The sequence below is a fragment of the Muscardinus avellanarius genome (assembly GCF_963383645.1).
Source record: "Muscardinus avellanarius genome assembly, chromosome: 1".
Classification (NCBI taxonomy): domain Eukaryota; kingdom Metazoa; phylum Chordata; class Mammalia; order Rodentia; family Gliridae; genus Muscardinus; species Muscardinus avellanarius.
The window spans coordinates 66,098,426-66,111,719 of record NC_137786.1 but is presented as its reverse complement, the minus strand read 5'-3'; the positions used below and the strand labels follow the sequence as shown (position 1 = coordinate 66,111,719).

The window sequence follows — 13,294 nt, the reverse complement described above, 5'->3', positions numbered from 1 at the left end:
CCCTATTTTTTATTCTCTATTTGGAAACAGAGTCTCACTGAGTTGCAGAGGGCCTCACTAAGTAGCTGAGGCTGTCCGCGAACCGTGATCCTCTGGTCTCAGCCTCCCGAATGCTGGGATTACAAGCGTGCGCCACCACGCTCGGTTAGAATGGTGTATGTTGAACATATCATGCATCATTTAATAACTTGAGCAGGATCTGAAGCAGTATCCTGTGATAATACTAACATTTTTACAGTGGAATGTATAACTAGTGAAAGTGAGGTTCAGACTAGAGAAAACTTGTCAGTTTGGGTGTGGTTTGCTTTTTCTGAGGTTTTTAGATTGCAAGAAAGAGATTACCTCATTCAGTTCAACTGGTAGAATTAAAGAAGATTAAATACATAGAGAACAAAGTTACTTCTATTACTCTTCTTGAAATACTTATCACAAGCTGGATGTGGTGGGGGGCAAGCCTGTAATCCCAGTACATGGGAGGCTGAGGCAAGAGGATCACAAGTTTGCAGCTATCCTCTGCTACTTAGTGAGGCCCTCTACAACTTAGTAAGACTCTGTCTCAAAATAAAGAATAAAAAAATAAAAATAGGGCTGGAGATGTAGCTTGGAGGCAGAATGCCCTTGGGTTCAATCCCCAGTACCACTTAAAAAAGAACAAAGCACATGCCTATTAGTGTGGTATACAAAACTTTCCGTAGCCTCATCCTCACAGTACATTTATCATATGTAGTACCCTGACCAGCCATGCTGTGTTATACTTCAGTGTCTTCATGAAACACTTTTTTGTTCTGTTTGCAATTATACCCAATACCATCCACATGGCAAATTTCTATTCAGATGTTAAAATCGAGTTCAAGTTGTCACCCTTCTATTCTAAGAAGCCTTTCCTCATTCTCTTCTGTTGCAGAGTGCTCATCAGGTCACCTGATTTTCCTTCTCTACAAGACTGGGAGAAACCAAGACTATGCCTTACTCATCTGTGGATATCAACTCAAACAAGGTGCCTAACACATTGTTGAATTAAAATGCAATCAGACTGTTAACAAAGTCTGAAATATAGAGCATTTTTGAAAAATATTTCCAATAATACTCAGGTTCACAAACTTCCAACTAGTCTCTAAAATAATGCATTAGAGACCTAAAGGTAGTATATAAATAGTGCTTTTTTTTTTTTTTTGGTGGTACTGAGGATGGAATCCTTCTGCCTCTGGGCTATACTCCCAGACCTATTTTATATTTTTATTTGGAAACAGGGTCTCATAAGCCAGTGAGGGGCTTCAAACCTGTGCGATCTTCCTGTCTCTGCACCCCAAGTGCAGGGATTACAAGTGTGTGCCACCACACCCAGCTAAATTGTGCTTTTAATATTTCTAAAAAACTTTTTTAAGACTTTTATTTTCACATTTCATTTCCCCCTAAAACCTTTTTCTATAGACATGGCAGAACATGTTGGAACCATTGCAGTATTTATCTGCTTGGTGAAGGCTAGATCACAAAGCTTGCAACCATCAGTCTTAGTTCTGAGATAATAGTAGATTTCAATAAAAGATAATAGTAGACTTCAAATAATAGATTTCTGTTGTCATGGAAATAGAAAAGGCACAGCTCTAAGTGCCAAGGTTCTATGGGCAAAGGAATAGAAAATCCTGGATTACTGACTTACTGTAGAAAGATGTCTGCCTGAGTTTCTTTAATGTACACAAGCTCTATGTTCAAAAAGCATAAACCTGTGAGTTTTTGAGAAATTGGGAAGTGTACTGCTGAACTTTGGTTAAGCACAGAAAAGTAGGCTTCCAGAGAACACCACATATTTTTGCCTATATATATGAGCTGAAAGCAAATTGGTACAAGTCAGTAATCAGCTTGGTCTAGGCACTAACTACAAATTTATAGTGACTGGAACCAACCCTATGATAGTAATCCCTGAACTAGAGAGCAAAACATTTTCTAAGTAAGACATGGGAAGAATCACACTTTCACAAATGAAATCACTTCAAATAAAGAACGATCAAGGACTCTGAAATTCGATGCAATTTAAAAATAAATAACAATCAATAAAATTTCTCCAAAGTCAGGAGCAGGACTCATAGACAATCATTAAATAAAGAAGGAGTCAGAAACTGCATTACAAGGGATGCTGTAGTCATGCCATCAGCAGCCAGCCTAAGGGCTGGAAGTAAAGAACCTAGTGCCTATCAGAATCTTGTTTAAGAGGGCAATTTTTGAGGAATATAGATGTTTTAAAAAATGCACTGAATAATGAGAAAAGGCAAACTATGTTAATAGTAGTGACAAATCCCATTAGAATTATAAAAGATGACTCAAGAAGTGCATAAAGATACCTTTTTATTCCTGAGGTAGGCTTTCTTGGCTGAGACACGTCCACGTCTTGCTTCCAACTGGCGTGCTTTCTGCTGCAGTTTCTGCAGCTCTTCCCTCTGTGCGTGCACAGAGGCTGCCATCTCCTCCTCCAGCATGGCTTCCATGCTTTCATAGGTGTCATAGTACACCACTTCATCTCTCTTTTCTATTACAGAACAGAAAAAAGGGGTCTTGACTAAATTCATGGGCTGTGGAGCCAGAAAGAAGAGCTTGAAGCAACTTACTGGCTCTGCGAACTCAGGCAAAGCCTCTTCAACTTCTTTGTAAAATGGAGATTAACTGGAGATACACTTCATAGACTGAATGTACTCAGTGTTTAGCAGTATCTAGTATACAGAAAGTACGCAACAGATCTAGACCTCTCTATGCTCCCCATTCCACTTTAGCAAAATTCAGAATTCTTGAATGTTCTGATTTTTGTGGAATTATCTCTTATAAAGTAAGTACTTTGCAAAGATAACCAAAACCAACATACAGCTGTACTGTTGATTCTACTGAACCACTTGTTTGATTTTAGGAACTCCTTTAAAACATTTACACTAAACTTAAAATAAAAAAGGCTTAAAAGAATTATCACTGGTATCCATACACATTTTCTCCAGGTAGTCAATCTTTCTACACACTATAGTTCCATGCATACATACCTGATATAAGTCTTTTGATGCTTTCTAGTTGTGCTGTCAATAGTAACTCTTCACACTTCAAGATTTCAAACTGTACTTCATATAACTGAAGTTGCAGATCGTAATAATCAGCTTCTAACTGGTCCAATCGAGCTATGGCTTCTGTGCCACCCTGTAAGCTCTGCATCTGCATTGAAAATAAAAATCCTGTCACAAAAAAGGCTGGGGGTGTAGCTTAGTGGTACAATGTCCCTAATAAATAAAGGTATGATTAGAAACTAAGAAAACAGGATAAATCCATGAGGCAATGCAAGAAATCCAGATTTTAAAGCAAACATGGTGGTATACTTCTATAGTGCCAACTACTTGGGAGGCTAAGGTAGGAAGACTACGTGAGCCTGGGCATTTGAGATCAGCTTGGGGGACGGACACACACACACACACACACACACACACACACACACACACACACACGTATAACTCAGAGTGAAAAGACTGCTTGTGAGTGGTCTTAGGTTCAGTCCCAGAAGAGTGAGAGAGAGAGAGAGGAAGATAGGGAGATAGGGAAGAGAAAGGGGGGGGGGGAGGCTGATTAAAAAAATAAAGTAGTAGGAAAACATGGTAAAATAAGGTTTTTTTGGTTTTGTTTTGTTTTTACAGGGGGAGTACTGTTGATGGAACCCAGGGATGCTGTGCTACTGAGCCATAACCCCAGTACATTTAATTTTTTGAGACAGGGTCTTGCTAAGTCATCCAGGCTTGCCTTAAACTTGCAATATTCCTGCCTCAGCCTTCCAAGTCCCTAAAATTATAGGTGTGTACCACTGTACCTGGCCCCCCCCCCAAAAAAAGGGTTTTAAGGTTTATATCAGAGCTCATTCACACTTATGGTGATAATATATTCTTACTGTCCTGACATAAATGTCAATAGTGTCACTTTGGAATTGCAAAAGTAGGTAAGTTATGCAGTTACCCTTTCTATGTAGGTTGTATGTTAAAGATTGGTCCATACTTGGATATTTACAACAGAGAGGATAAGGCTGATTAATCTGCACACCCAGGACTTTGTTAGGTCCTGTGGTCACAGCTTAGTTCCTGGACCTATCTACTGGCCAGAGTGAGGTGAGAGCATACCAGCGGAGCAGCGTAACTGCTTTGGATGGAAAACTCCCGACAACTGATGGATAGTGATCACTGATATTGCTAAGGAAATGCAGGCAGGGTCTTAGATTAAACCAAAAGTGAGCCGGGCGTGGTGGCGCACGCTTGTAATCCCAGAATTTGGGAGGCTGAGACCAGAGGATCTCGGTTCGCAGACTGCCTCAGCTACCTAGTGAGGCCCTCTGCAACTCAGTGAGACCTGATTTCAAAATAAAGAATAAAAAATAGGGCAGGGGGTGTAGCTCAGAGGTCGAATGCCCCTGGGTTCCACCCCCAGACCCGCAAATAAAATAAAATAAACCAAAAGTGAGATTCAGGGTTTTTGGGGCATGGCTCATGATGTGGTAGATGGTCTCACTATGGGGGTTGGTTAGATGTTAGCCCTAAAGCGAAGAATAAGTTTTCTGGCCAGATAACTGAAGGAAACCACTAAGGAGAAAATATGATTCAGATACTGGTTCCTAAGCCTATTATTCCCATGAATTCTCATTTGGCTTTACAAAGAAGGCAGCTATAAAAAGAAACTGAAGGGTCCTCCCTCTTTGGAAGCCAGTGAGATGCAAAATACACAGTAAGCATACTTCCAAGAACACAGGACCACTGCTTTGGCAGCTTAAAGGTTCATTCTTGGAAGCCTTAGGAGGCCTTTGGCTCAGGTGTCAGGGTGCCCTGAAGGTCCTGGCAGCACTGGTTAAGGAGGCCCTGACAGCACTACTGAGAAGGAAGTAACTATGAAAAGCAAAGGGAAGGAACTGAAAGGAAAATTAAGAAATGTGTGTGAGCTCACGTCAGGTGTAAATAGGGGGCCCAGAATACCAGGTGGTGGTCTGGGGACAAACTAGGGTGGGTAAAGAGAGTGAATTCAATTCATATTCCTGCTAAATTATCTCTTCTCTAGTGAAGTTGATGAAAACATGGAAAGCATAGTAGCATGTAAGAAGAGTGTTTTAACAGGATTCTAGTCAGATATGGTGGCATATACTTGTCATCTTAGTACTTGGGAGGCAGAGACAGGAGGATCACAGGTTCAGAGCCAGCCTCAGCTAGTGAGGCCCTGTTTCAAACTAAAGGATCCAAAAAAAAAAAAAAAAAATAGGGCTGGTGGTATAGCTCAAAAGTAGAATGCTGCTGGGTTCCATCCCTAGTTCTGCCAAAAAAAAAAAAAAAAAAAGAAAGAAAGAAAGAAAGAAAGAAAGAAAGAAAGAGGAAAACAATAGATTCTAGCTTTTGCTTTATAATCTAGGTATCCACACAGACTTGCCCAATGATTGAATTTTAAAAGTTTTTGGCAGTCCTAGAGACTGAACTCAGGGTCTTATGCATACTAGGCAAACACTCTACAACCATGCTGCAACCCAAGCTTTTTTAATTTTAATTTTGAGACAGGATGCCATTAAGTTGCCCAGCCTAGCCTGAAATTTGCAATCTTTCTGCCTAAGCATCCCCAGTAGCTGGAAGTATAGGCATGGGCTATCATACCTGATTTAGATGATTATTTATTAATAATTTCAAATCCCTTTTTTTTTTATTTTGGTGGTACTGAGGGTGAAACCCAGGGGCTTTTTTTTTTTTTTTTAACCACCCCTGGGCTATACTCCCAAACATATTATTTTTTTTTTTTTTTGCTGGTACTGGGGTTCCTGGAAACCCTTCTACCTCTGGGCTACACTCCCAGACCTATTTTATACTTTTTTAAAATTTGGAAACATGGTCTCTTAAGCCAGTGCGGCTGGCTTCAAACCTGTGAGATCCTCCTGTCTCCACCTTCCAAGTGCGGGGATTACAAGTGTGCGCCACCACGCCCAGCCTCCCAGACCTATTTTATATTTTATTTGGAAACAGGGTCTAAGTTGCTGAGTCCCTCACTCGAACCCGTGTGATTCTCCTGTCTCAGCTTCCCAAGAGCAGAGATTACAAGCGTGCGTCACCACACCCGGACTCAAATCCTTTTTAAAAAGGAATTTTGAAGTGAAAAGAAATGATTAGGTTCTAGTCTGTGCAATGATGTGCACCAAAAAATAAGGTGAATTGAGCTGGGCTTGGTGGCGCACGCTTGTAATCCCCGTGCTTGGGAGGCTGAGACAGGAAGATCGTGCAGGTTCGAAGCCAGCCTCAGCTGGCTTAAGAGACCCTGTCTCCAAATAAAATATAAAATAGGTCTGAGAGTGTAGCCCAGAGGTAGAGGGACCCTGGGTTCCATCCCCAGTACCACCAAACAAAACAAAACAAGGTGAATTAAATCTTTGTTTAATAAATTTTATAAATAAACAACACATTACCTAATTTGTAAGCCAATGAGTGATCCTGCTTCATTAGGAAATATTTTATAAATGATAATCAATAAATAAAAAATCCAAAGTGGTTTTAATTATAGTGGCTAGGGAGTGAACTGTTTATAATTTGGAATCCTGAAGTTAATGTTCTAAGTTATAGAGCAGGAACCCAGGAATAGTTTCTGCCCTACCTTACTTTAAATTATACATCGCTTTTCATACTGTGTTGGGGTTCCTGTCCAGCTTTGGAGACCATAGCCCCAGCATGTATTTTCTTCTTTTCCCCTCACCCACAATTAATTAGCAGAGCATGGAAACAGGTAAAATATCTAAATGTAAAAAGCTCCAAGCCAGGTGTGGTGGCGCACGCTTGTAATCCTAGCATTTGGGAGGCTGAGATCGGAGAATCCGGGTTCACGGATAGCCTCAGCTACTTAGTGAGACTCTTTGCAACTCAGTGAGACCCTGTTTCAAAATAAAGAATAAAAAATAGGGCTGGGGGTGTAGCTCAAAGGTAAAATGCCCCTGGGTGCCACCCCCAGCACCGCAAAAAAAAAAAAAAAAGAAAAAAAGAAAAGAAAAAAAAGATAAATTTAGAAGGCTCCATCCTATAAATGGGGAATCTGTTAAAACCTTATAGAAAGCCGGGTATGGTGGTGCATGCCTGTAATCCCAGTACTTTGGAGGCTGAGACAGGATGATTACAACAGGTTCAAAGACAGCCTCAATAAGTAGTAAGGTTCTCATCAAGCTACCAAGATCCTTTTTCAAAATTAAAATAGGGTTGGAGGGTGTAACTCGGAAGATAGAATGCCCCTGGGTTCAATCCTTAGTACCAGGTTCAATCCTTAGTACCACAAAAAGCAAAAAACCTCACTGGAAACCAGTCTAAAAGCTTTCATCCAAGGCCAGTTCCCAGTGATCAGTTCAGGTCCAGGTAGTCGGTTCTATCTCCACTACTCCAGTACTCTCTGGTGGTGGGGACCATCTCACCACACCTGCAATGCTAACTCTTCCCGAGCACTAAGATCCAGGTGCAATCCTGGGGCTTAGAAAGAAAGCTGAAAAGCCTTCTACTAACAATCCTTTACACTGTCAGGTACTTCAATTGCAGGACTCTGACCTGTATACTTTTTTTTTAAAGCAGTGATTGGCTGGGCATGATGGCGCACGTGCAGGTTCGAAGCCAGCATTGCTGGCTTAAGAGACTTTTCTTCCAAATAAAAATATAAAATAGGTCTGGGAGTGTAGCCTGGAGGTAGAAGGGTTTCCAGGAACCCTGGTACCACCATAAAAAAAAAAAGCAATGATTGAGACCCCATTTTATTTTATTTTATTCATTTTTTGCAGTATTGGGGATACAACCCAGAGGCATTCTACCTCCAAGCTACATCCCCAGTCCTATTATTTTTTTTTATTCTTTATTTTGAAACAGGGTCTCCCTGAGTTGCAGAGGTCTTCACTAACCAGCTGAAGCTGGCTGCAAACCACAATCCTGTCTCAGCCGCCCACCACCCCGTTTTTTGTTGTTGTTTGGGTTTTTTTTTTTTTTTTTTTTTTTGCACTACCAGGGATGGAACCCAGGGGCATTGTACCTCTGAGCTACACCCCCAGCCCTATTTTTTAGTTTTTATTTAATTTTTGAAACAGGGTATCACTGACTTGCAAAGGGCCTTGGCTAAATAGCTGAGGCTGTCCGTAAACCACAATCCCCTGGTCCCCACCTCCCAAATGCTTGGATTACAAGCATGTGCCACCAGCTCCGGCCTATTTTTATTTTTTAAGACAGGGTCTCACTAAGTTTCTGGGACTGGCCTTAAATTTGAAATCTTCCTGCTGCAGCTTCCTGAGTAGCTGGGATTACAAGTTTGCATCACGGCTAAGTGATGTACTTCAAAACTACTTGAGATGTATATTGCTGTGAGGATATAGCCAATATCAAATATCAAACTGATAAAAGAAGTGTTATCTTTTCACAAGCATTCACCTTGATTCCAATTTTCTGGTTTAGTAATTTCCATCCAGGATACAATAGTAGTCCAGAGGTAGATTTGCCAACACTTACTTACTGAGTACCTACCATTATTTGAGTTATAGAGAATGTAGCAGTAAACAAGTAATGAAGCGAGGATGACAAAAAAAAAAATTAAAAATCCTGCACAACATGAGGGAAATAACTTTAAGGAAAAGTGCTCAATCAAGACTAGCCTTTTCATGTGGGAAAAGTATAAAGAACATTAGACTTAATTACCAGACAAGCTGGGGCATAAAAAGGCTCTGCTAATAACAGCTGTACAAATAGGGAGGATAGGAACTGACAGAATTATCTGAATTTCACATTTCAGAAATCTGAAATGTGATAGAATAATTTATAGAATAAAATTTTATAGAATAAAATTTTCTATAATTTCTTGATGTCAATTTCTTTTATTTGAATTGATGTAAAGCTAGTTCCAAGCCTTTGTTTATGATATTGAATATAACTATGTAGATTTATTACTAAAATGATAATTCTTGTTTTGAAGTTAACTGTTCCAATATCACCTTACTAAATTTTGAAAAATTTTTAATTTTGAAACATATTACCTCAAGGAAATCAGGTAATGGTTGTGCTTATAGCATAAAAGGTTATGTAGAAAAATGAGGCACACAAAGCACCAAGCAGATCTTAAAATTTTTTCTTATTTTTTTGGCACTAGCTACCCAAAATATAGTTTAGATGGCAAAAAAAAAAAAAAAATTAGTTTCCGGGTGTGGTGGCACATGCTTGTAATCCCAACATTTGGGAGGCTGAGACAGGAGGATCAGAGTTCGTGGACAGCCTCAGCTACTTAGTGAGGCCCTCTGCAACTCAGTGAGACCCTGTTTCAAAATAAAGAGTTAAAGCCAGGCATGGGGGCACACACTTGTAATCCCAGCATTTGGGAGACTGGAACAGGAGGATTGAGGTTCGAGGACAGCCTCAGCTACTTAGGCCCTTCACAACTTAGTGAGACCCTGTTTCAAAATATAAAAATAGGGCAGGGAGTGTAGCCCAGAGGTCAAATGCCCCTGGGTTCCATCCCCAGACCTGCAAAATAAATAAATAAATGAATTAGTAATAATAATAATAATTAATAATAATAATAAAGAGTTAAAGATAGGGATATGGGTGTAGTTTGGAGGTAGAATGCCCTGGTTCCATCCCCAGTACTGCAAAGAAAAAAAATTCAGTTAATATAAATTAAAACCCATAGAGTGAAACCCTACCTTTGTGTGCTTAGAATCTTTGAAATGTCTAGTGTGTAGATCTCAAACAATAAAAACAAAAAGCCAGTTTCCCTGCCTAGATAAGGACCTTGGCTTTCCCCACCACATCAAAGTTCCTGGCTGTTAGAACTTTCTGGCAAGACCCATATGAAATGCTACATGACCTCTCAACAGCATCCTTTGGTAAATCTCAATAGTTTTTTTAAGTAAACATTTTAAGCATGAGAATTATCATCTTCCTCTTCTTTGAATCCCCCTCCATGGTACCTAACAAAACACCTAACAAAGAATTAAGAGTAACATTAGTTAATATGTATTGAGTTCTTACTCTATGCTATATACTTAATACACATCAACTCCTGGCATCATACACCCATGAAGGCATGTTATTTACATTTTGTAGAGGTTAAGTAATTCACTCACATAAGACTAAGCTTCAGAACTGGGATCTACAGCGTTTTCTATACAATATTGTAGCCACTAGTTATGTAAACAATTTAAATTTAAAATGCTGCTCCTTTGTACAAACATCACACATCAAGAACTCCTTAGCCATATATGGCTGGAAACTAGACAACTGGAGAGTGTAATACAGACTACTTCCTTTCTTGCAGAATGTAGATGGCAAGCACTTGTCCAGATCCTAAGTGTGTATCTATAATTTAGCTATATGCTTTTAGAAAAAAAGGCAGAATTCTGAAACAGAGGAACTAACCTCAGGATTAGAATACCGTATTTAGCTCAATATGCTAATAGTTAATTGATGCTCAGGGAAATGATCTTGATGAAATACAAAAGGATGAGGAATGGTTAACATCCTCTGCCAGTGGAGAAACTCTTACAAGTCAATAATAAAAAGATAAACAACTCAATTAAGAAAAATGGGCTAAGGATCTGAAGAGACATTTCTCCAAAGAAGATATATGTATGGCCAATAAGCAATGAAAAATTGCAGGGAAATGCAAATCAAAACCACAATTTTTCACCACTTCATATCTGCCACAGACAGTTATTATCAAAAAGGGAGACAAAAAGGAATATTGAAAATGTTGCCGGGCGTGGTGGCGCACGCTTGTAATCCCCACGCTTGGGAGGCAGAGACAGGAGGATCGCGCAGGTTCGAAGCCAGCCATGTGCGCTGGCTTAGGAGACCCTGTTTCCAAATAAAAATGTAAAAATAGGTCTGGGAGTATAGCCCGGAGGTAGAAGGCCTTCCAGGAACCCTAGTACCACCAAAAAAAAAACAAAAGAAAAAGAAAAAGAAAATCGATGTGGTTGAGGTGAAAATTCTAATCTTCATACAATGCTCGTGGAAAAGTAAAATGGAATAGCTGCTTTGGAAAATAGTCTGACAGTTCCTCAAAAGGTTAAAAACAATTCTACTCCACACCAAGAGGAATAAAAACATCCACATAAATAAACATAGCATCATTATCCATAATAGCTTCAAAGTTAGAAACAATCCAAATTTTCCTGATAATTTTTTTTTTTTTTTTTTTTTTGCGGGTCTAGGGATGTAACCCAGAGGCATTTGACCTCCGAGATACACCCCCTATTTTTTTATTCTTTGTTTTGAAACAGGGTCTCACTAAGTTGCAGAGGGCCTCACTAAGTAGCTGAGGCTGTCTGCAAACCACAATCCTCCAGTCTCAGCCTCCCAAATGCTGAGATTACAAGCGTGTGCCACCATGCTCGGCAGATAAATTGATAAAATATGGTATAACCATATAATGGAATTATTTTTTGAAACAGAACAAAATTATGTTGAGCTGGGCAGAGGTGGAACATATCTATAACCCCAATACTCCGCAGACTGAGATAGGGGGATCACAGGTTTGGGGCTAGCATGTGGGAGGGTCTCGCTATACATGTAGCTCAGAGGTAAAACACCTCTGAGTTCAAGTCCCAGTAATACGCACATAGACAAAATACTATGTGTTGCATGAAGCTTTTCTGGTTCTATTAATATGCTAAAACCCACTGAATGAGTGGATAAGCTGTATAGTATGTATCTCAAACAATAATTTAACTTTATTTCTATTTTATAATAACTATTATTATTGCTGGGGATTGAATCCAGGGACTTAAGCATGTTCTACTGCTGAACTAGACCGCTGGCCCAATAAAGTGGTAAGGCTTTTGTTTGGGGGAGTTACCTGGAGATGGAACCAAGGGCCTTGTGCATACTAGGCAAGCATTCTATCACTAAGCTACATCCCAAGCCCTTTTAAATTTTTTTCTCATTTTAAGACAAGGTCCAACTAAGTTGCTCAGGCTGGCTACAAACGTGATCCTCCTGCCTCAGCTTCCTGAGTAGCTGAGATTATAGGTGCATGCCACGATGCTGGACAAATGCCTGAATTTCTATTATCAACAATGAAACCATTTAAGCAGTTTTCCATATAAGAACATGGGGGTAAGGATGACCTGAAAATACAATATTTACATATTAGACAGATAAATAGTTCATAAAAAACTTAATTCACTCATGTTCTTCCTTGACTAATACTTTACAATGGCTCCAACTTGCAGGACACAGAAGCCCGAACATAAACTCTGGCTTGCTTTCCCAACCACACACGCATCTCTTTTCCACATCACTAGCCTGATTCTTCCCACTCTCGCAGTGGTGTGTACAAAAGGCAGTTGTCCTCACCTATGACTCTGGTCAAGTGGTGCACTTTTGCAATGGTTGTGTCTGATGAATCTTAGAGGCATTCTCACTTTATACTTGTTTGCCTCACCATATTAAGACCCTTTACACAACAATGACTGCATCTTACTCATGCTTTAAGCAAATTAATATAATTTTTTTAAAGCGTGCATTTGTTTTTTGGGGGGGTGGCAATCATTTTGTTATTCCCATCAGTTACTGAAATTCCTGAGGAAAAACCTTACTATTTGTTTAATGAACTGGTTACTTGAGTTGGATTAGTCGTTTTGTTTTGTTTGTGATACTGCTTATTGAATCCAGGGGCATTCTAACTTTGAGGTACACCCCAAGCCTATTTTATTTTTTTTGAAACAGGATCTAAGTTGCTGAGGCTAGCCTTAAACTTACAAGCCTGCTGTCTCAGCCTCCCAAGTACTGGAATCATAGATGTGCATCAGCACTGCCAGCTGAGTATTTCAAGGCAGAAAATAATGGCAAAAGAAAGAGAAGTATTAAAAATGGCCCTATGCCAGGCATGGTGGCACACGCTTGTAATCACTGCGCTTGGGAGGCTGAGACAGGAGGATCGCACGGGTTCGAAGCCAGCCTCAGCTACTTAGTGAGGCTTTCAGTAACTTAGTGAGACCCTGTTTCCAAATAAAATATAAAAGGTCTGGGAGTGTAGCCTGGAAGTAGAAGGCCTCTGGGTTCCACCCCCAGTACCACCAAAAAAAAAAAAAAGGGACAGGGGGTGTAGCTAGGAGGTCAAATGCCTCTGGGTTCCATCCCCAGACCCGCCAAAAATAAATAAATAAATAAATAAATAAATAAATAAATAAATAAATAAATAAAATAAAATGGCCCTGATGTTCTGGGTCAGAGGTATCTTGAAAAACCATGGATCCTTTATAGAAAGGAAAAATTTGAGGAAGATTTGCTATGGAGAAATGAAGAAG

General features: G+C 39.8%; 1 protein-coding gene across 1 annotated transcript in view; it reads right to left on the bottom strand.

Annotated features, from left to right (window-relative positions):
* JMY (junction mediating and regulatory protein, p53 cofactor) overlaps positions 1-13,294 on the bottom strand; it is a gene marked incomplete at both ends in the record, with an annotated part of 85,154 nt that overhangs the window by 24,471 nt on the left and 47,389 nt on the right. The window contains 2 exons of the mRNA XM_080711627.1: positions 2,340-2,524; positions 3,024-3,189. Of these exons, the coding sequence (XP_080567753.1) occupies positions 2,340-2,524; positions 3,024-3,189 (351 nt within the window). The remainder of the gene's footprint in view (positions 1-2,339; positions 2,525-3,023; positions 3,190-13,294) is intronic.